General features: G+C 43.5%; 1 protein-coding gene across 2 annotated transcripts; it reads left to right on the plus strand.

Annotated features, from left to right (window-relative positions):
* Window positions 1-3677: 3677 nt before the first annotated feature.
* Window positions 3678-12360, plus strand: LOC139272677 (galectin-related protein-like). Of its 2 annotated transcripts, none has more exons than XM_070888761.1 (5): window positions 3678-3742; window positions 4405-4470; window positions 4613-4701; window positions 6053-6230; window positions 10496-12360. In XM_070888761.1, exons 1-5 carry the CDS (start codon window positions 3719-3721, stop codon window positions 10637-10639), a joined length of 501 nt encoding a protein of 166 aa, XP_070744862.1. In that variant the 5' UTR covers window positions 3678-3718; the 3' UTR covers window positions 10640-12360. The 2 variants fall into 2 exon arrangements, with proteins under 2 accessions (XP_070744862.1, XP_070744861.1); XM_070888760.1 differs by lacking the exon at window positions 3678-3742 and adding an exon at window positions 3987-4308.
* Window positions 12361-24794: the final 12434 nt, after the last annotated feature.

The raw sequence follows: 24794 nt of genomic DNA on the forward strand, positions 1-24794 counted from the left end.
CACTCGCTCACCAGGGTTCCCCCAGCTGAGCTGCTCATGAAAAGGGCTCTCAAAACAAGGCTCTCTCTTGTCCACCCTGATCTCTATGATCACATCAAGGGCAGGCGGTATCAACAAAGCATGTACCATGATCGCGCAAATTTGTTAAGCGATATTGAGGTCCACGATCCTGTGTTTTTACTCAATTATGGACATGGTCCCAAATGGCTCGCTGGCACGGTCATAGCCAAAGAAGGGAGTAGAGTGTTTCAGGTCAAACTGGTCAATGGACTAACGTGCAGATTGGACCAAATCAAATTGCTACGAGCAACCCGAAGAGGACACCACCAACTTCGATCCTCCAACACACACACAAGTGGCAACCAACATCACGGTTGACCACGAAGCCGAACTCACCATCCCCAGCAGCCCGGCGAAGCCGGCTGCCCAGCAACCCTGTGAAGAACTAACCAACTCACCCACAACTGCATTTGTACCGAGACGATCAACAAGGGAGCGAAAAGCCCCAGATCGTCTCGCCCTGTAAATAAGTGTACTATTGACTTTACGAGGGAGTGATGTTGGCAACCTGTATCATACCACCACCAGAGGGCCGACCTGTTGGAGTCCCAGGGGATCCCTGCATCCCTTGGGAGCACTGTATATTGAACTCTGGAGTCTTATTAAAAGGAGCTAAGGTCACACTTACTCGTTGCTTACAGTACTCAGTTTCATCCTTTATCATGATGTAATTGAATTGGAGACAAAAAAAAGTGTTTTTTTTTATTGTGCCGAAAATTCCAGCCTTGCCAGGTGAGTAAGGGCCCATCGAGGCCTCGCAAAAGCCGGTTTTCGGGGCACGATGCGCATGTGCCGAAAACCAGTTTTTCTAATCTGTCAAGATTTCACTTGACAGATCCTCCGCATCCCTGGGAGAAGGACATTCGCGTGAGAGAGATTGGGCTATTTGTCCAACTTATGCCCAGCGAATGTCCTTCAAACTTTTACGTCTGATAAAAGCAGACGCATAGCTTACTTTTACCAGTGTAAAAATTTTAAAACATATAAAATTTAAATTTATTCATACATTTTTATGTTAAAAACCCTGTCCATTAAGGTAAGTTTATTTCAAACCTTATTAAAACACATTAAAAAAAATTCCAAAAAATATATATTTAACTTTAATTTCAATTAATTTTAAATATGTGAGGTGTTTTTTAATTTATTATGTTGTGTTTCTTGTTTTAGGAGGGTTTTCTCATTGATAGTAATGGGTACTTGTAAAAACGGAGTTCCCATTATCAATGAGAATACTACCTAGTGATTGGTGGTCCAGACCCACGTGACTCCAGCATTTTCGTAGGTACAGAGAATGAAGGCCTCCGGGACCACCAGGTATTTTCGCAAAGATTTTTCGGGTCGGAGGCGTTCATCCGAAGGAAGTCTCTGACCTGAATGTTCCCCCCCAATATGTTTTAATAGGGTAAAAATAAACTTACAGGGTTTTTAATATAAAAATTATTGATAACATTTTATTTTTCTATCTTTTAAAACTCTTATGCTGGTAAAAACAGGCCATCTCCTCGTCCAAACCACTCGCATTTTGAGATCCAACATATCTACTTTCTGGAACCAATTCAGTACCAGAGACAGCATTGCCAATATGCAGTGTATGGTTTTTATTTTATATATAGGAAAGAAAGATTTTGATGAAGCAATACAGCTTTATGTAAAATTGTAGAATATAAACTATCTTAGTGTTTAAATTACCAGGAATTTTAATTTTGGGTATTGGGTCTTTGACTCCAGTTAAATATTGCACATCCTTTACTATTTTTAGCCATAACATCATTAGACCAGCTTTCATATTATGCACAGAAATAGTAACACACATCATTATCTCTTGTTTTGTGGATTGGCAAATTTAGACAGATGGAGAGTTAATATCTGTACAGCCTATTAGATTAATCACCTAGTTATACAGATTAAATCACATTAACGGAGTTTGTTTTGTAAAGCAATTGTGCGTTGTTTAACACTGTGCACAATGACAGTGCTGACCTATTTGTATAAGTCATCGATCTCGATTAAAACAGACAAAGTTAAAAACAGATTTGTCATGCTTACATTTCCCACAGGACATTCCTAAAAAAAAAATCACATTTAAATCACTAACATCAAAATAATGCATATTAAAAACAAAAACATCCATAATCGAATGATGCCTGGGTGGTTATCGAATATAATGGTGAATATTTGTGTTTGATATATTGTCTCCTGTAATTCCTAGTTTGAGATTTGTGCTCGAGTTATACAAAATCAGAAAGAAAGAACAAACTAGCTAACTTACATTTATATGGTGCCTTTCACGACATCAGGATGTCCCAAAGCGGTTTACAGCCACGACCTTCTGACTCAGAGGCGAGAGTACTTTTGAAGTACTGATGTAATGTCGGAAACGGAGCAGGCAATTTGCACACAGCAAGCTCCCACAACCAGCAATGAACTCATGACCAATCTGTTTTAGTGATGTTGGTTGAGGGCTAAATACTGATCAGGACACAGGGGGTAACTCCTTAGCTCTTCTTCCAAATAGTGGCCGTGAGATCTTTTATGTCCACTTGAGAGAGCAGAAGGGGCCTCGGTTTAATGTCCCATCCAAAAGATGGCATCTCAGACAGTGCAGCACTCTTTCAGTACTGCACTGGAGTGTCAACCTGGATTATGTGCTGCTGAACCCACGACCTTCTAACTCAGAGGCGAGCGTGCTACCAACTCGGTCACAGCTGACACACTAAGGAAGATTACGAGGATTAGTGGCAAGGTGCTATTATATCCTGTGTCACCACAGGATCATACAACACCGAATGAGGCCATCCGGCCCATCCTTCCTGTGCCAGCTCTTTGAAAGAGCTATCCAATTAGTCCCACCCCACGCTCTTTCCCCATAGCCCTGCTAATTATTCCTTTTCAAGTATTCATCCAATTCCCTCCTGCCACTGGAAATAGTTTCTCCTTATTTACTCTATCAAACCCTAAAGGAGACTAGAACTAGAGGGAATGATCTTAGAATAAGGGGCCACCCATTTAACATTGAGATGAGGAGAAATTTCTTCTCAGAGGGTTGTAAATCTGTGTAATTCACTGCCTGAGAGAGCTGTGGATGCTGGAACATTGAATAAATTTAAGACAAAAATAGACAGTTTCTTAAACGATAAGTGAATAGGGGGTTATGAGGAGCCGGCAGGGAAGTGGAGCTGAGTCCATGATCAGATCAGCCATGATCTTATTGAATGGTGGAGCAGGCTCGATGGGCCTTATGGCCTACTCCTGTTCCTATTTCTTATGTTCTTATGTTAAACCCCTTTATGATTTTGAACACCTCTGTTAAATCTCCGCCTAACCTTCTCTGCTCCAAGGAGAACAACCCCAGTTTCTGCACGCTTGTGTGTGATATGTGGGCTGCAATTTCTGGGTTTGTGCTCCAGTTATACAAAAATCCGGGAAGATTTAGCGGGATCCTGCAACGGGATTGTGGACATGAGACGGTGCAAACACCGGGGGGCGGGCATTGTGCATTGTGCCTGGGAGAGCGCAGCCTGGGCTGAGCTGAGCGGAGCAAGCGCCGGGAGCAGGCGGAGCCCGGGCCAGTGGGGGCGGTGCGGCGCGGCTCGGCTCAGACCCGCCTCCTCCTGCAAACTCAGCCCAGTTTCTGCAGCTCCCACCGGCTCTGTGCAAGATGGCAGCGAAGAGGGACGGAACCGTAAGTGCACTGGCGGGAAGGGGGCGGCGAGGCATCAAATCACCAGCGGAATATTAATCATAATATTCATCATCAGCAGATTAACTCTCGCTTCCTTTCCTCGAGCTGCAGGGTATCCCCGGGAGGGAGGGAATCCGGGACCGACTCCGGCTCTGGGAGCCCGGGAATCCGGGACTAATTCCGGCTCTGGGAGCCCGGGAATCCGGGATTGACTCCGGCTCTGGGATCCCGGGATTCCGGGACTGACTCCGGCTCTGGGATCCCGGGATTGGCGATCAACCTGGGCCTCTCCCTCCTCCTGCTCCCGGAGTGCTCGGGCTCTGATGCTCTTTAAACCCGGAGCTTGTTGTTGCACCAATTGATTGCGTGCCCTCCCCAGTTTGGTGGGAACTGTCCATTGATATAATGCCATTTTCCCGCGAGTTCAGCGCGGTGTGTTTTTTTTTAAAGTGATATTGATCAAAGGCACATTTTTTTGAATCCCTGGAGAAATGCCAGATTGTGCAGAATCCATGTTTGTTTCCCATCAACACCTCGCTCACCCGACCCTTCAATCTCCGCTCAAAGTGTGTGTGTGTGTAAATTACAGGACATTGACATAATGCAACATTGAATAGTAACGTGCATTTAAAGGGATTGATCATCTTCCACTCTTGTTTTAGATAGTGGACGGACCGCACCTGAACAACTCACTGACTTCCCCACACTCTGAACACATACCAGGCTTGGTAAATATATATTTTTTACAATTTATAGCTTCATCAATGTAGTTTGCCTAAGATTTCCTAGTTACATGTACTTGCTGATTGATACTGTGCAATTCTGCTCTCCTGTGAGACTTACAAGGACCAATCCCTTACTTTCTTTAAGACTGTTCCTTTTTGTGGTACTATAAAAGGAGGAATGAAACCGGGGAAGAAGATCATTGTGATGGGTATAGTGGATCCCAACCCTACAAGGTACTGATCAATAAATATGTCTGTTTAATATTCATGAGTGCCAAATTCCCCTAAAATAATTTAAGTAGAATTGTTGGCAAAATCGGAATAATCCTGAATACCATGTTCACCTCCATCCCACAAAAGGGGTGTCCAAATCATCACTCATGACTATTATTGTATAATCTGCAGTGAACTGAGACAATTTAATACAACTTTCAATATGTAATGTAGAAAAATAAAGATTTTAACAAGGCTACTTACCAAAGAACAGAATATTGCATAATTTAGCCGTTTAAAAGTATGTGATTTAGGATCTTCTGGAGAATAACTTTCAGAGAGGTGTTATCGGACCTAATGTTGGAGAAATGATTGAGGAATATTTATCGTCATTCTGGTTTGGAAAGCTCTTGGTGTCTAACGGAGGCTGTTACAGGGCAAGTGAAAAAACACATTTCTGCACAACTCTGCAAACAAGTACAAATTGTTCTGTTTCCATTTTCTATTGAATAAGTGCAAATTTGTTTCAGTCTGTTGTTTTCTGCAAGGAACCACTGCCAACAGTTTGATTTAACCGCATGAATTTAAAACGTTTAGGGTCTAATCTCGTGTATATATCGCAAATATGCAGTCAGAAAAGGAATTATCTACAAAAACGATTCTGTTCATGCAGTGTTATGTAAGTAAACAAAAATGCAGAACAGCGTTGTAGGTGGGAAATATTCAAGTTTTGCCAATTGACCTTTAACAATCCTGGTGCATGCTATTAATACATTTGTTACAATAAGTGCACATACTGAGTCATGTCAGTGATACTGTGCTTGGGCTGTGGGTTACATTGACTTGTTGCTTTAAACACTTTTGTTCATCGTAGATTAAAATATCACTGCATATTGCACTTTTCATACGGCAATGCCTCGATTTTAAAATTCTCATCCTTGTTTCCAAATTCCTCCAAGGTCTCGCCCTTCCCTATCTCTGTAACCTCCTACAACCCTCCCAGATCTCTACGTTCCTCCAATTCTGGCCTCTTGCGCATTCCCAATTTTTAATTGCTCCACCATTGGCGGCAGTGCGTTCAGCCCTAAACTCTGGAATTCCCTCTCTGCCTCTCTGTACTCCTTTAAGGCGCTCCTTAAAACCTACCTCTTTGACTAAGCTTTTGGTCACCTGACCTAATATCTTCTTATGTCGCTCAGTGTCAAACTTTGATAATGCTCTGGTGAAGTGCCTTGAGATGTTTTACTACTTTCAAGGTGGTATGTAAATGCAAGTTGTTGATACAGACAGTTCACTTCATTTAAAGGCTTTGATAGGTTAAGGAACCTTTTTTTCCTGACTGTAGTTTGCTTTCTTGACATTTCTGTTGAAGCTTTGAAATCAGTCTGTGCTGCGGAGACTCTGATGTGTCGCCAGCTGATGTTGCCGTTGAGCTCCAGGCGAGATTTCCCGATCACCAGTTCGTCAGAAATGCTTTTGTCTCTGGAGAATGGGGAGAAGAGGAAACGCCCATCCCCTACTTCCCCTTCATCCCAGACCAACCATTTAGGGTGAGTAGCTATGTTAAACACACTTGAAATATTGTGTACAGTTCTGGTCTTCATAGACATTGGTTAGACCACACTTGGTGTACTGTGCACCATTCTGGTCTCCATATATGTTGGTTATACCACCATATACGTTGGTTAGACCACACTTGGAGTACTGTGCACAGTTTTGGTCTGCATATTATAAAAAGGATATAGAAGCACTTGAGAAGCTGCAAAAACGATTCACAAGGATGATACCAGAACTGAGCGGTTGTATCTACCAGGAAAGATCGAACAGGCTGGGGCTCTTCTCTCCAGAAAAATGAAGACTGAGACATGACCTGATAGGGGTCTTTAAGATTATCAAAGGGTTTGACAGGGTAGACATAGAGAAGATATTTCCACTTGTGGGGAATCCAAAACTAGGAGCCATAAATATAAGATAGTCACTAATGAATCCAATAGGGAATTCAAGAGACACCTCTTTCCACGTATGGTTAGAATGTGGAATTTGATACCACAAGGAGTAGTTAAGGCGAATCGCATAGATGCATTTAAAGGGAAGGTAGAAAAACACATGAGGGAGAAAGGAATAGAAGGTTATGCTGATGGGGTGAGATGAAGTAGGGTGGGAGGAGGCTCATGTGGAACATAAACATCAGCATGGACCAGGTGGACTGAATGGCCTGTTTCTGTGCTGTACATTATGTGGAATCAAAAGTCAGTGCTCAACTTGGGAGGAGATGAGAGAGGTGGGCTACATGCTTTCTGAAAGGATTAAAGAGCATGTATTAACTGTTGAATGCCAAGACATAACTCGGATGGTATGGTTAACCTATTGTTTCATTTAGTGCATTTAAGTTAATAATTTGTAACAGGTTTTGTTTTTTAAAATGTGAATTATGTTACCCTGGACTGTCAGATTTTGACACATATACAATGCAGCTGTAATTAATCCTTGGGGCAGAAGATCATCATGGATGATGGAAGCCATTTAGCCCATTTTAGTTAATTCAGCCAGAAATACCCTAAAGTCACCCTGTTGCCGCAGTTGGTTGTTTCACAAATGAGTCCAAGGTTTTCGCATCCTCTGCCCTATCTGGGATCCAATGTTTGCCCTTTGTTAGTATCAGCTAATGAGAAACTGTCACCCACATTTTGAGAGCAAGTACGGTTATTCTCAAACTAATGTTGCAACAACCTTTGCAGCTAATGATCAAAATATTTCTGTGATGCGTTGAGCAGTTAAATAGTCTGGAAGTAGATTACTGAAGACGCATACTCCACATTTGCAGTGGATAATACAGGCATATTATTTAAGGTAATTGGCAAAATAACCAGAGATGATATGAGGAAAAAAACATTTACATGCCGAGTTGTTGTGATCTGGAACGCACTGCCTGAAAGGGCGGTGGAAGCAGATTCAGTAGTAATTTTCAAAAGGGAATTGGATAAATACTTGAAGGGGGAAAATTTGCTGGGTTATGTGGAAAGAGCAGGGGAGTGGGACTAATTGGATAGCATTTTCAAACAGCCGACACAGGCACGATGGGCCAAATGGTCTCCTTCTGTGCGATATCATTCTATGTAATAATTTATCATCATTATCATAGACAGGCCCTCGAAATCGAGGAAGACTTGCTTCCACTCTAAAAATTAGTTCTTGGGTGACTGACAGTCCAATACGGGAATTACAGTCTCTGTCACAGGTGGGACAGACAGTGGTTGAAGGAAAGGGTGGGTGGGACAGGTTTGCCCCACGCTCCTTTGCTGCCTGTGCTTAGTTTCTGCATACTCTCGGCGATGAGACTCGAGGTGCTCAGCGCCCTCCCGGATGCACTTCCTCCACTTAGGGTGGTCTTTGGCCAGGGACTCCCAGGTGTTCGTGGGGATGTTGCACTTTATCAAGGAGGCTTTGAGGGTGTCCTTGAAACGTTTTCTCTGCCCACCTTGGGTTCGCCTGCCGTGTAGGAGTTCTGAGTAGAGCGCTTGCTTTGGGAGTCTTGTGTCAGGTATACGAACACTGTGGCCTGCCTAGTGAAGCTGGTCGAGTGTGGTCAGTGCTTCAATGCTGGGGATGTTGGCCTGGTCGAGGCCACTAACATTGTCTGTCCTCCCAGGGGATTTGCAGGATTTTGCAGAGACATTGTTGGTGGTATTTCTTCAGCAATACAGTCTACTGTATATGGTCCACGTCTCTGAGCCATACAGGAGGGCGGGTATCACAACAGCCCTGTAGGCCATGAGCTTGGTGGCTGATTTGAGGGCCTGATCTTCGAAAACTCTTTTCCTCAGGCGGCCGAAGGCTGCACTGGCGCACTGGAGGCAGTGTTGAATTTATTATGGAGATGTAATAACAGCTTTCCTTGTCCAGGGAGTCTCGCTCCACTTCACCATGCCCTGACTTTGGATTTACATTACACCTTTAGCATTGATGTGAAGTGACACTGCTTCAGTTGTACTGTAAATGTTGCTGCATGTTCAAACTTAAGTAATAATTACAACAACAACAACAACTTGTATTTATATAGCTCCTTTAACATAGTAAAACATTCCAAGGCGCTTCATAGGAGTGTTATGAGACAAAAATGTTGACACCAAACCACATAAGGAGAAATTAGGGCACGTGACTAAATGTTGGGTCAAAGAGGCATGTTTTAAGGAGCGTCTTGAAGGAGGAAAGAGAGGTAAAGAGGCGGAGAGGTTTAGGCAGGAAGTTCCAGAGCTTGGAGCCTAGGCAATAGAAGGCACAGCCACCAATGGTTGAGCGATTATAATCAGGGATGCTCTCAAGAGGGCAGAATTTGAGGAGCGCCGATATCTCTGGGGGAGGGGGAGGGGGGGGGAGGCGTTGTGGGACTGGAGGAGATTGCAGAGATGGGGAGGGGTGAGGCCATGAGGGATTTGAAAACAAGGAGAATTTTGAAATCATAGAAACATAGAAAAAATAGGTTGCAGGAGTAGGCCATTCAGCCCTTCGAACCTGCACCACCATTCAATAAGATCATGGCTGATCATTCCCTCAGTACCCCTTTCCTGCAATCGAAGCGTTGCTTAACCGGTAGCCAATATAGGTCAGCGAGCACAGGGGTGGTGGGTGAGCGGGACTTGGTGCGAGTAAGGACATGGGCAGCCGGGTTTTGGATCACCTCAAGTTTATGTAGGGTAGAATATGGGAGGCCAGCCAGGAGTGCCTTGGAATAGTCAAGTCTCGAGGTAACAAAGGTTTCAGCAGCGGATGAGCTGAGGCAAGGGCGGAGACAGGCGATGTTACGGAGGTGGAAATTGGTGGTTTTAGTTATGCTGCGGATATGTAGTCGAAAGCTCATTTCAGGATCAAATATGGGAAAACCAAGGTTGCGAACAGTGTGGTTCAGCCTCAGACAGAAGTTGGGGAGAGGGATGTAGTCAGTGGCGAGGGAATAGAGTTTGTGGCGAGGATGGAAAATAGTGGCCTTGGTCTTCCCAATATTTAATTGGGGGCAATTATTGAATGTGAAGCAATTCTTGTGTTTTTTTTCCACCTTTCATGCCTCCATTCCTTAAAGACATTAACACCTTCCATGTTAGCAGGCCTCTGGTACCTCACCCAAGTGACCATTGTTCATGTGAGCCTAGACACTCAGTATTAGGCAATTCAACCATGGAAAGCATCATTGTTCTGTCTATGTTGCTCTCGCGCTGTATCCACACACCTGCACTTTCCAGTATGGGTCACTAGATAGCAATCAGGAGCAGGGGCCATCAATGGACTAGGCAAATCAGACCTGGCATCAAACATGGTAAGTTCTTAGTCTATATGGCTTAGTGCCACAATAGTCATTGCTTTCATCCACTGTGCTGTTAAGGGAACTTGCATTTTTTTACAGTTATAGGTAGTATACTGCAATAAAATAGCAGGGACATAGCCTTAAAGGTAGAGCCAAACCTTTCAGGAGGGAAGTTGGGAAACACTTCTACACGCAAAGGGCGATAGAAGTTTGGAAATCTCTTCCACAAACTGCAGTTGATGCTGGGTCACTTGTTGATTTAAAATCTGGGATTGATAGATTTCAGTTAACCAGGGGTATTAAGGGATCTGGGTAAATGGAGTTAGATCACAGATCAGCCATGATCTCATTTAATGGTGGAACAGGCTCGAGGGGCTAAATGGCCTACTGCTGTTCCGATGAGTAGGAGCTAATGTTTTATGTGTTTAATATTCTGGATAAATGTGTCATATCTTAAACGTTGTTTTGATAATCACACTTTACCAAAGGCTATTTATTTATTTTCATGATTGACAGCTCGAGATGCACTGCGAATACCAGCGATTCCGCATACTCATCGATGGACACCAGCTTTTTGACTTTCATCACCGTGTCTCAAATTTTTCAGCAATTAACATGATAAAAATTATCGGCGATTTGCAGCTGACCAAACTTGGTTAAGCATCATTGGGATTGTCAGGAGGAACTGTGACCTTTCTGCTGTTAGGTCAAAGACTCGCCATCATGCATGCGTGGCAGTACCAGCTGGGTCTGAGCTGCCTCGTGCCAGTCTCCATTGTCTGTTGTGTGAAAGGAAGAATCAACACGTTGTTTGTCATTGGCAATGTAATTGATCTGGGGAATTGGCCATTTGGGGGAGCAATTGGGGGAATTGCTTGCGACGGCGAATAAAATCCAGTTAGCAGCGGTCCTGACACGGCAAGGACGACTCATTCTAGCAGCTTCACATGTCTGGAACGACACAAAGCGAGGGGGAGGGGGGGTGAAGGGGCAACAAATCCAGTGATTTTTGTGTTGTTTGCACCATGCACTTCAGTATGTGTTTCCACACTGAAATAACAGCACAAATAATTAACAAATATATATTTTAAAAAGGACATAAATAGTCAGGGTATTGTCTAGATTGTAAATTGTATACCTTTTGCATTCTGTAACATGGATGGTGTGGTTTGTGCTCTATGACACTACATACTTATTTATATCCATCATGCCTTTTAGTCCTAATAAATTATTAACCATCAGCTATAGAGATTGTTAGCAAATGAATGTACCAGATGTTTAGATTGTATAAATTTTAAAAGTATATTTCTTGAAACTTACTAATAATTTTATAGATTGGAAGCAATAAGATTGTAGATATTCCTGCAAATAAATTAAACAATCACTTCAAAAAAGCAAATAATAATAGAATCCATAATGCTCTTCATAAAAAATATATTGCAATTTATGCTTCAATATGCTTTAGATTTATTCTGCTAAATTAAACTGTAATTTAGAGAAATCTGTGTCAAAGAGGGAGCTGCTTTTTCTAATACTGCAATCAGTTATATTGTAACTAACAATATTTCACCAGATAACATTTTCTAAATGTAAAACAAAAGTACTAATTTAGAAGGAAACTGGAATATCTGATATTTTACAAGCTTCCATTTACAACACCGGTAAACTGAACTGTCCTACAATGGCCTGAAGTTTATTTTCAGCTTGCTGCTGTTAATGCAAAGAACAGACTTGGAGAATTCCATAGATCTAATCGGAGAGATGAGTGGTATGTTTTATGACAAAATATTTTGAATCAGGGTATTGACATATTATAGAAATTGTGTCAGAAGTTGGTGAGTTAATTTTATGAACATTGCATTCAAGATATCCATATGTCTGTGTATTGGGAACTAAAAATATGTTGCCATTATCCACTCATTTTTCTTTTAATATATGTTGCATTTGTCAAAACTACATTTTTCACAAATTCTTCGGTATAATGTGTGTGCATCTATATGTCTGGACATTTTGCTACTGTGCTAAAGCAGTCTGACATTTGTTGAATTTGGATTAATATTAATGAAACTGACATTTTTGCCCCATTATAGGATATATCAATAGCCTGGAAACCCTGGCTTAAAATGACCTCATGGCGATGTGTTGACTGAAATAACAGCAGAGTTCTGCTGCTTAATTATTATATTCAATGGCTCATTTTTTTTCTACTTCTCTAATACTGCGATGTACTTGGTGGATACTTTGACAAATTATCAATGTATGGAGACAGGTAAATTTTTTGATGTAATTTATCAAGCAAAGATGCCTTTTGAAATGTAATGCTGTTATGTCTTAATTTTGTTAAATCAATCTATAGCAGAATTAAAAATAAATATTTGTAATTTCTACGTGCTTTCTCTCTTTCCCCCTCCTCCCCTATCATTTTAGTTCCCTTCTTCCACTTGGTCTTCCATGGTTGAGAAGGCAGGGGTAAACTACGGATGGTATGTGTACTGCTCATGGTTGATCTGCTTGGAAACTCGGTTGAACGATGCACCTGTGGAGCTCCTACAAACCCAGTCACCTTTGCTCCAAATGGCTCCATTAACAGGTAGCAAATGGATTCCGAGGGCAGTGTTATCATTAATCTTTTGCCAAGGGTAGGGCTAACTCGCCCTTTAAGATGTCAGCCGTGGCTCAGTTGGTAGCATGCTCGCCTCTGAGTCAGAAGGTTGTGGGTTCAAGAGATTTGTGCACTAAATCCAGGGTGACATTCCCAGTGCAGTACTGAAGGAGCTCTGCACTGTCAGTGGTGCCGTCTTTCGGATGAGACCGAGTTAAACTGACGCTGTTAACTATTTGCAACACCAAAGTTCTGATTGGTCCCCCTGGATGACAAGACCAGATTTCTGATTGCTCTCCTTGGAGGACAAGACACACCCAGCAGTTTGTCTGGAATGTGTAATTAGATCTTGCCTGAATGAGCAAGGGCTAGAAATTCCCCAGACTGTTGTTATTTGATAAATAACGTCATTTTAGTGAATAAATAAGAATAAAAATGTTGTCATTTTTTAAGGGTAAATTCAGCCACAAAATACACTTGTCGTTAAAAAGGGTGTTGCACGATGATTCGCGTTAAAAACCGCGATCTCACCAACTTTAGCCTGAGGCCTATCAACGCCAAAAATACAGGAGGGGAGAAATCACAACAAAAAAAATTGCAAAAAATCACAAAACATTTACAAGACCCTTTTAACTAAGTCATTGCTGCAAAAGAATTAAAAAATAAAAACTTTTAACTTTTTTGCAGGTCTTCCTACTTACCGACTGCAATGCCTGCTTCTCCCGTGTGTTTTTTCTTCATCCCAAAAAGGGTTCGCCGAATGGCCAAACATAGGCAGTGCATTTTTTTTTTGCAATGGACATTGGTGATATGCATTTTGGCGATATTTTGAAAACACCATTCTTAAAGTTTGAGGAATTTTGTGCACTTCATTTTAGGAACAAAAAAGTACTTTTAACGTGTAAAAATTGCGTTAAGGCGTGCGTTAGGCTGGGGAAATTCTAGCCCCAAGATCTTTGCAATGTGTAATTTGATCCATTCATTGTAACAGCCAGGCTCCAGAACTCTGTGCTAACACAACTGCTTTCAGAGAACAGACAGAGTTCACCCTCGGGGGTTAGGTCCTTCTTCTCTCATTCCCCCCCCCCCACCCCCGCAACCAGTTCCTGACCTTATCCCTCTTCCGCCCCCCCCCCCCCCCCCCCCCCCCCCCTGTCAATATCACGGCAGGCAGCAAGGGTAGCAGCTCAGGCTCCAGGCTTGGCAACATGGTTCAGCAGGCCTCACTTCTGGCTTTTGCATATATCGTACTGCGTATCTGTGACTGGATTGCGGATTGAGTGCGCATGCGTAGCTCTGGTGGTTGTAGGACGGTCTTTTTGTTCCGTCCCCATACAGTGCGCATGCGCAGAAAGACTCACATTTTTTCGTTCAGATATTCACCCCCTCAATCAACACCACTAAAACAGATTATCTGGTCATTATTTACGTGCAGCAATGGTTTGTACCTGCACTCATTTCTTTCACAGGTTCCGGGACGTTCATTCCATAACAATACTCTCACCCTCTCAAAAACGATTCCATAGATTATCTTTAAATTATTACTTTGTACAATGCGGTATCTATTCTTAGTATTCTGAGTGTGAGAATGAACAAAAATTACAAAATAATTTAGGAAATAAGGCATAGTTATTGACAGTTTGAAAATGGTCATCAGAAACGTTTGTGAAGTAACCGTGAAATGTCTTTCAGATGAGATGTTAAACCAAGGTCCCGTCTGCCCTCTTAGGTAGATGTAAAAGATCCATGGCACTATTTTGAAGAAGAGCAGGGGAGTTATCTCCGGTGTTCTGGCCCATATTTATCCCCCAACATCACTAAAACAGATGATCTGGTTATTATCACATTGCTGTTTGTGGGAGCTTGTGTGGGCGCAAATTGGCTGCCGTGTTTCCTACATTACAACAGTGACTACACAACAAAAGTACTTCATTGGCTGTAAAGCGCTTTGGGACATGCTAGGTCGTGAAAGGTGCTATATAAATGCAAGTTTTTTTTTAGACTTTCTAACATGTTTTCCTCAGCTAACACTTTGACCTGGTTGAGCTGTGGATGAATGTACAGCTTGGGCAGAGTCAGTCGCATGAGCATGGGGCATTTAAAAAAAAAATCAAGGATTGGAAGCTGGACTTTTACTGTCTTCTTCCGGTTATGAAAATGACTGGACAGCAAACCCCAAAATGGTACTGTCCAGTTCTAAACTGGCGAGGTAACTACCCTAAGTCATAGAAAATTCCGACACAGAAGGAGGCCATTCGGCCCATCGTGCCTGTGCTAGTTGAGGACCACAATCAATATATTTCTTGAGGGTCACTTTCTGGAATGCTCAACACACTGCCCCCTCAGTGAGGGGACACAGGTTGGAGCCTGAAATTCCCCACAATAAATTCTTGATTCCATGACATTGTTGGGCAATACATTTTTTTAAATAATGGCCAGGAACCTCCCTACTGCAAGAGGAAGAAAAATAAACTTTAGGAGCAATACCAGTTTTGTTTAAACAAGGGTCTTTATTTGTATTTTGCTGGAGAGCAAGAAATGAGAAAGAATCCCACGTTAGTCAACATCTCATAGCGGCAGAGATTAGGAATGGAGTGCCAGAGGCAAGTGTGCTGCAGGTCAGAGTTGAGGGGGTCAGATACAGCGATCCCCCAGACAATGTTATGGTTATCACTGCCCTCGGTGATGCCAGAATGTGTTCTACATTTATAGCTGCCTGTCTGCTCCAAGATTATACCTGTTTCATAATTTTGAAGACAAGGTCTCTTTTTTAAAAAAAAACATTTTTATGTCTTATTAAAGCTGTTTTCTAAATTTATATCATTTGTTTAAAAAAAAGCTGAATATGACTCAACACGACAAGAGCAAGGTTATGAGGTGCACATCCCCCGATTTTAATCGCTCCGTTATTGGCAGTCGTGCCTTCAGCTGACTGGACCCTAAGCTCTGGAATTTCCACTCTAAGCCTCTCTGTCCCTCTGCGCCTCTCTCCTTTAAGACACTCCTTAAAACCCACTTCTTTCACCTGTCCTATATCCACTTATGGAGCTTGCTATTTGATAACACGCCTGTGAAGCGCCTTGAGATGTTTTACTATGTTAAAGGTGCTATATAAATGCAGTTATTGAGTGCAACAGTGACTAGAAGTCAGGTCGGTGTGTGACACTGGTGTAGAAGTCAATCCTTTGTACTCGAGCTTTACCTTCACCATCATAGTGGTGCATCGTGGGTGAACGAGAATATTTTTCATTAACAAAATCAACGTCAGTGGCTCAAGTCGATCAAATTCCCTTTTCTCAATTGTTTTTTGCCTTGTACACCAGGAACACATCGCACCACCATGCCCTTCAAGCAATGCTTTCCCCACCCCCTGCCGTGGTACAGTTAATTTCCATTGTATCATGAAGGAGAAAGCAGAGGTGCTAATAATGCATCATCTGAGGCATCAGTGTTAGTGGTTTATTAATGGTCACCATGCTGGAAAACACTCTGGTGAGTATATGAATTTTAAAAAGAAAATTTAATCTGATGTATAGAACTGTTCTTTTACTCTGGTGGAAAGGAGGATTGTATCTCCACTCAGCTTTCTTCCCTCTCCTTGAAGGTTTCATGGAGACTGGTCTTTCTTCATGTGTAAGCCTAGACAGTGTCAACAGGATATTTGACTGCATGGAAGGGAGTGGGGTGGGTGAGGGAAAGGGAGGGTTGGGGAAGGGCGAGGGGAGGGGGGAGGGTGGTGGGAGGGGAGAAGGGATTGGGGTGGGGTGGAGGGGAGTGGGGTGGGGAAGGGGATCAAAACCAAACCTGATCCCACCCTCACCATATACACACACTAATATTCTCCAGCAAGAGTCACTATAGAGTAATCAGGGGTGGGGAGGGGGGGGGGGAAATGCAGGCTGATTTCCTCCAGCCCGAGGCTGTTGAGGCTATTTGAAGTGCATTCCCCGCGTCCCACCCCCCGGCCCTGGCTTCAGCAGACAGCAGCGCTCAAACCTGCGAATGACCTGATCTCTATTGCTTAATTCTACACAAGTCAGCATCTACCAATTCTGTCATGAGGAACTTTATTGCCCCTAAGAAATTCAGCTAGAAAAGATTTATATTGTATCTTATCACAACCTTGGGACATCTCAGAGCACTTCCAACCCAATAAATTACTTTGAACTGTCATCATTTTGTTAAGTAGGCAAATATAACAGCCAATTTGCATACAGCAAGGTCACCGAGCAAATGAGATTACACAGGATATCCAGCATTTATGCTCCACTCAAGCCGCCTCCTGTCTTTCCACATCTAAATCTATCAGCATAACCCTCTATTCCCTTCTCCCTCACATGCTTGTCTAGCCTCTCCTTAAGTGCATCTATACTATTCGTTTCAACCACTCCCTGTGGTAACAAGTTTCACATTATCACCACTCTTTGGGCAAATAATTTTCTTTTGAATTCCCTATTGGACTTCTTGGTGATCATCTTACATTGATGGCCTCGAGCTATGCATGGAGTGCAGCAGCATAGAGTGGCATTCATGAGTTTGGTAAGTGGGTGAGTTTTAAGGGTTATTCTCTTTAAACTATTTGGAGACTGGAGTAAATTGTTAGTGGCAATTGCCAGTAGCTTCTAAGTAGCAGTTTAATTTAAAGGGGAAAAGTTAAGTAGTTGGGAATCTTTCAAGTTTAGGCAGAGAAAAACAAGGTAACTCTCCAGTAAGAGGCAATTAGCGGCTAGTTAAAAACCAGTTCTGTAAACAACTGACCTAGATACAGTTTAAAAAGAGGTAGTTCGTGCAGAGGCAAAGAGTGGCATTCGTGAGTTTGGTCAGTAGGTGAGTTTTAAGGGTTATTCTCTTTAAAGCATTTGGAGACTGGAGTAACTTGTTAGTGGCAATTGCCAGCAGCTTCTAAGTAAGTAGCAGTTTAATTTAAAGGGGAAAAGTGAAATAGTTGGGAATCTTTCAGGTTTAGGCAGAGAAAAACAAGGTAACTCTCCAGTAAGAGACAATTAGCAGCTAGTTAAAACCAGTTCTGTAAACAACTGACCAGTAGTGAGTCATCTGACCTAGATACAGTTTAAAAAGAGGTAGTTCATGCAGCAGCAAAGAGTGGCATTCATGAGTTTGGCAAGTGGGTGAGTTCGGGCAAGTGGGGGTGGCAGGTGCTCTTTTGTCTTATTTTTCCTACCAGTGCTGACACTAGAGCAGCTGATAAGGAGTGCGAGAGTAGAAGACAGAGGCCCAGAGACCAGCCCAACCAGCTGCAGACAAAGATAGAGGGGTGCAAAATTGAGAGGTGGTGTCACAGCCAAGCTGGTAAATGATTGGCTGTTCGACTGGTAAGTATAACTCTCTTTTAGACTGACTTTTAAATTGGTTTAATTGGCAGCGAACTACTAAGTAGCTGTTTGGTGTTTAAGTAAATTTTAGTAAGTAAATTAATTTAAGGGTTAAGTCATGGCAGGAGAGCTCGAACCCGTGTCATGCTCCTGCTGTGCTATGTGGGAAGTCAGGGACACTTCCAGTGTCCCTGACTACTATGTGTGCGGGAAGTGTGTCCAGCTGCAGCTCCTGACAGACCACTGGAGCTGCGGATGGACTCACTCTGGGGCATGCGCGATGCTGAGAGTGTTGTGGATAGCATAATTGGTGAGTTGGTCACACCGCAGGTAAGGGTTAGGACAGATAGTGAATGGGTGACCAAGAGACAGGGCAAGAGCAGGAAGGTAGTGCAGGAGTCCCCTGCAGTCATCTCCCTCCAAAACAGATATACCATTTTGGATACTGTTGGGGGAGATGACTTACCAGGGGAAGGCACTAGCAGCCAGGTTCATGGCACCATGGGTGGCTCTGCTGCACAGAAGGGTGGAAAAAAGAGTGGGAGAGCTATAGTGATAGGGGACTCTATTGTAAGGGGAATAGGTAGGAGTATCTGCGGCCGCAACCAAGACTCCAGGATGGTATGTTGCCTCCCTGGTGCAAGGGTCAAGGATGTCTCATAGCGGCTGTAAATAATTCTGGAGAGGGAGGGTGAACAGCCAGTTCTCGTGGTACATGTAGGTACCAACGATAGAGGTAAGAAGTGGGAAGAGGTCCTACACGCTGAATTTAGGGAGCTAGCAGTTAAATTAAAAAGTAGGACCTCAAAGGTAGTAATCTCTGGATTGCTACCAGTGCCACGTGCTAATCAGAGTAGAGGGAGCAGGATAGTTAGAATAAATACGTGGCTTGAGCAGTGGTATAAGAGGGAGGGATTCAAATTCTTGGGACATTGGAACCAGTTTTGGGGGAAGTGGGACCTGTACAAAAGGGACGGTCTGCACTTGGGCAGGGGGTCCTGGGGGTATCATTTGCTAATGCAGTTCTGGAGTGTTTAAACTAATATGGCAGGGGGATGGGAACCTATGCAGCGAAACAGGGCGAAGTAATATGGAGTCAGAAACAGATGGTAGAAAGGTAAAAAGCAATAATGGAAGGCCGAGTAAACAAAGGCAAGAAACAAAAAGGGCCACACTATATCATAATTCTAAAAGGACAAAGGGTGTTAAAAAAAACAAGCCTGAAGGCTTTGTGTCTTAATGCAAGGAGTATCCGTAATAAGGTGGATGATTAAGTGTGCAAATAGATGTTAACAGATATGATGTGATTGGGATTACAGAGACGTGGCTCCAGGATGATCAGTGCTGGGAACTCAACATCTCGGGGTATTCAACATTCAGGAAGGATAGAATAAAAGGAAAAGGAGGTGGTGTAGCATTGCTGGTTAAAGAGGAGATTAATGCAATAGTTAGGAAGGACATTAGCTTGGATGATGTGGAATCTATATGGGTAGAGCTGCAGAACACCAAAGGGCAAAAAACGTTAGTGGGAGTTGTGTACAGACCTCCAAACAGTAGTAGTGATGTTGGGGAGGGCATCAAACAGGAAATTAGGGGTGCATGCAATAAAGGTGCAGCAGTTATCATGGGTGACTTTAATATGCATATAGATTGGGCGAACCAAACTGGAGGCAATACGATGGAGGAGGATTTCCTGGAGTGCATAAGGGATGGTTTTCTAGAACAATATGTCGAGGAACCAACCAGGTGGGAGGCCATCTTAGATTGGGTGTTGTGTAATGAGAGAGGATTAATTAGCAATCTCGTTGTGCGAGGCCCCTTGGGGAAGAGTGACCATAATATGATGAAATTCTACATTAGGATGGAGAAAGAAACAGTTAATTCAGAGACCATGGTCCAGAACTTAAAGAAAGATAACTTTGAAGGTATGAGACGTGAATTGGCTAGGATAGATTGGCGAATGATACTTAAGGGGTTGACTGTGGATGGGCAATGGCAGACATTTAGAGACCGCATGGATGAACTACAACAATTGTACATCCCTGTCTGGCGTAAAAATAAAAAAGGGAAGGTGGCTCAAATGTGGCTATCAAGGGAAATCAGGGATAGTATTAAAGCCAAAGAAGTGGCATACAAATTGGCCAGAAATAGCAACGAACCTGGGGACTGGGAGAAATTTAGAACTCAGCAGAGGAGGACAAAGGGTTTGATTAGGGCAGGGAAAATAGAGTACGAGAGGAAGATTGCAGGGAACATTAAAACGGACTGCAAAAGCTTCTATAGATATGTAAAGAGAAGAAGGTTAGTAAAGACAAACGTAGGTCCCCTGCAGTCAGAATCAGGGGAAGTCATAACGGGGAACAAAGAAATGGCAGACCAATTGAACAAGTACTTTGGTTCGATATTCACTAAGGAGGACACAAACAACCTTCCGGATATAAAAGGGGTCAAAGGGTCTAGTAAGAAGGAGGAACTGAGGGAAATCCTTATTTGTTGGGAAATTCCCTTATCCCCTTTACCTACCTCTTCTGTCCAATTAATATCCGGGTAGTTGAAATTCCCCATGATTATTATTCTATGTTTTTGCTCAGTTCCCTAATTTGTCTGCATATTTCTTTCTCTGCCTACCTTCCGCTATTAGATGGCCCGTAGACTACAGCTATTAGTGTGATTGATCCTTCATTATCTTTTATCTCTATCCACATGGATTCAATTTTTGTCTTGCTGATAGCTGCATCACTTTTTTCTACTGCCATTATATTATCCCTAATAAGTACAGCTACTCCACCTTCCCTTTTTCCCTCTCTATCTTTTCAAAATATGTTATAACCTGCAATATTTAATTCTCAGTCCTGATTTTCTGTAGCCATAATAAGAACTTAAGAATTAGGAGCAGGAGTAGGCCATTCGGCCCCTCGAGCCTGCTGCGTCATTCAATGAGATCATGGCTGATTTTCTACCTTAACTCCACTTTCCTGCATTATCTCCGTATCCTTTGATTCCCTTAATATCCAATGTCTCAATAATCCCTACCATGTCTGGTTCCTTGCAACACATGATTGCCTCCAGCTCCCCTGGTTTATTATGGACACTGTATGCATTGAATGACTATTTAATCTGCTTTTTGGTGTTGGTTGAGGGATTAATATTGGCCAGAACACCAGGAGAACTCCCCTGCTCTACTTTGAATAGTGCCGTGGAATCTTTTACATCTAATTAAACGTGCAGGCAGGTTAATGTCTCATCTGAAAGATGCACCTCCCACAATGCAGCACTGCTGTCAGTCAGATTATGTGACCTTGTTTTAGAGTGGGGCTCAAAGCCACAACCTAATGACTCAGCAAGTGTTACAATTAAGCCAAGCTGACTCACAAAAGTACTTTACAAACTGATAGTTATTTAGTTAGGATGAAAAATTGTATTTTTGCACCTCCACAAGTAACATTATTGTATCTTCAAAGGATCCCTGCTTTTGTTACATTTCAACACACTCTTGCCCAGCATCCCATCCTGCACCCTCCATAAACTTAAGCTCATCCAAAACTCTGCTACCCGCATCCTAACTCGCACCAAGTCCATTTCACCCATCACCCCTGTGTTCTCTAACCTCGATTTTAAAATTCTCAATCTTGTTTTCCAATCCCTCCATGGCTTCGCCCTGCCCTATCTCTGTAATCTCCTCCAGCCTTACAACCCTCCGAGATATCTGTGCTCCTCCAATTCCAGCCTCTTGCGCATCCCTGATTTTAATCGCTCCACCATTGTCGGCTGTGCCTTCAGCTGCCAAGGCTCGAAGCTCTGGAATTCCCTCCCTAAACCTCTCTATCTCTGTACCTCTCATTCCTCCTTGAAGGCACTCCTTAAAACCTACCTCATTCATCTGCCCTAATATCTCCTTATGTGGTTTGGTGTCAAATTTTGTTTGATAACTCTCCTCGGGACATTTTACTATGTTAAATATGCTATATAAATGTTAATTGTGGCTGTTCATTGATACCATAAATCCCAGGTTTAGAGCCTGTATATTTCATGGCACGGACTCGTGAGTCTACAGCCAGTTGACATAATCCAGTTACATAACATTCTATCGCGGCACTCCCATATTTTAGTCACTCCAGTCTGACTGGTTCCTTTGCTGGGTAGGGTGTTTTCCAAGTGTAGTTTTTGTTTTCAGAAGCTTCTGTCTACACATACTCTGTGTATCTGTAGAGCGAAACTCCGCTAAATTCCACAATCCAAGAAGTGTGTTTTTTTGAACAGATCTGTATAAGTGCTGCGACACAAAATGGGCATACCCAGAACGAAGAGGCAGAAGGAGAGATAAAAACATAAACTAAGGAGAGACAAAATAGAAAAATAATAACAAAGACTGAAGAAAACAAGGGGAAGGAGTTACAAAGAAATGGGAAAGATGAAACTGAGAAAGATGTTTAATATATGATGGGGAGAATTGCCCTTCTCCTCTCTTAACAAGCCCGCATTCAACAGACCTTGGATAAGTTTCGATTACTTTAATTCCAACACGGGAGCATCTCACTTCTCAGCCGCCTAAGAGCTATTCAAATTGCACTTTAATTATACAGGTTTTAGCACGAGTGTCCTCGTGGACAGACCTTAACAGTGACGTGATTGGTTGTACCAACGCATGATCAAATATGTCATGTTTGTAACCTCACAGAACTGTAACCTTTATGTAACAACACTGTACACTGTATACACCTGAGAAATGCACACCTTGACCACAGGGGGTGAACTTGTGGGAGACACTCCTCACCTTGTCATCCAGGTATATAAAGGGAGGTCCCACGCAGGGTCACCACTCCTTGGTCCTATGAATAAAGGTACAGGTCACAGAGTGACCTTGTCTCCAGTATGTGCCTCGTGTTGATTTGCTGTCGTGTGTAAGGACATAACATTTGGCGACGAGAAACGGGTATCAACAACTCAAGAGAATGGCCACTGGTAGCACGGAGGAACGGTACTGTGTTGGTGAGGACTGGGGCGATTTCGTTGAGAGGCTCCAGCAGAGTTTTGTCACGAAGGACTGGCTGGGAGCGGCAGCGGCTGACAAACGAAGGGCGCATCTACTGACCAGCTGTGGACCTAAGACGTACGCGCTGATGAAAGACCTGCTCGCACCTGAGAAGCCGGTAGACAAAACCTTCGAGGAGCTCAGCAAACTGATCGGTGAGCACCTCAAACCGGCGAGTAATATACACATGGCCCGACACCGATTCTATACGCACCGACGTCGGGAAGGGCAGAGCTTGGCCAGTCTCTGTAAGTTCACAGACGCCTGCAGGGGGGAGATGTTGTGGGATTTCTTCATTGAGGGCATTGGTCATGCCAGGATTTTTAGGAAGCTAATTGAGACCAAGGACTTGACCTTGGAAGCGGCGGCGTTGATGGCTCAAATCTTCATGGTGGGGGAGGAGGAAACCAAGATCATATACGCCCGCAACTCTGCTCCCAATGTGGCGATTGAGCAGGGAGTTAACAAGGTAAATGCGACTCAGAATCCTGCAGGCAGGCAAGGGCAATTCGACACTAACCAGACAGTAACAGACTCTAGGGTGGGTCCGCAACAGGGACAATGGCAAGTTGAACGGACATTTACACCATCACAAGGGACAATACTTCCCGGGATGGGACCATTGACAGCCACAAACAGAGTGCTCAAGAGTAATCGAAGAGATAATCAGAGAAGAATGCCTGGTAACAGCTCTTTTGTTCTCAACAATCTCAGCTCATGCTGGAGATGCGGGGGCAAACATGCTGCGAAGACCTTCCGGTTTCAACAATTCATCTGCAGAAATTGTAACTTGAGTGGACATTTAGCCAGGATGTGCAGGAAGCCCGCAGCGAGGCTGGCTTACGAAGTGGATGAATTGCAAGAGGGGTCTGCAAGGCAGGGGTAGGCCTGGGGCACAGCAATGATTGCCGAAGTTCAGCGGGTCCAGGTGGCAAACATCCACAGCTCATACACAAAAACGCCACCTATGATGATGAGAGTACTGTTACGGCATCCCGGTACGCATGGAGCTGGACACGAGCCAGCCAGTCACTTATGAGTGTCCAAAAATTCGAGAAACTGTGGCCACTCAGAGCTAGCAGACCCAAACTAGAACGCATTGACACGCAATTACGGACGTACACCAAAGAGATCATCCCAGTGCTAGACAGTGCAATGTTGGTGGTCACACATAATGGATCGCAGAACCGGCTGCCACTCTGGATTGTCCCGGGAAATGGTCCCGCGCTTTTGGGGAGGAGCTGGCTAGCCGAAATGAACTGGAAATGGGGGGGATGTGCACGCCATTTCATCTGTGGAGCGAAGTTCATGCTCATACGTTCTACTAAAGTTCGAGTCATTATTTCAACCTGGTGTCGGGACTTTCAAAGGCACCAAAGTAAGGATACGCATCACCCCAGACGCCACACCAGTGCATCACAAAGCCAGAGCTGTGCCATATGTGATGCGGGAGAAAATTGAGAGTGAGTTGGACAGGTTGCTTAGAGAGGGCATAATTTCGCCCGTTGAATTCAGCGACTGGGCAAGCCCCATCGTCCCTGTTCTAAAAACGGATGGCTCAGTCAGGATCTGTGGCGACTACAAGGCCACCATCAACCGACTGTCCCTTCAGGATCAATACCCGCTTCCGAGAGTGGAGGATCTTTTTGCCATGCTGGCAGGCGGCAAGCTGTTCACCAAGTTGGACCTCACTTCGGCCTACATGACCCAGAAACTGGCCGAAGGGGCTGTTTGCCTACAACAGGTGCCCATTTGGCATTCGTTCAGCAGCCGCTATCTTTCAGAGGAACATGGAAAGCCTGCTAAAATCCATCCCCGGAATAATCGTATTTCAGGACAACATCCTTA

This window comes from Pristiophorus japonicus, chromosome 9, assembly GCF_044704955.1.
Source record: "Pristiophorus japonicus isolate sPriJap1 chromosome 9, sPriJap1.hap1, whole genome shotgun sequence".
Lineage (NCBI taxonomy): Eukaryota > Metazoa > Chordata > Chondrichthyes > Pristiophoridae > Pristiophorus > Pristiophorus japonicus.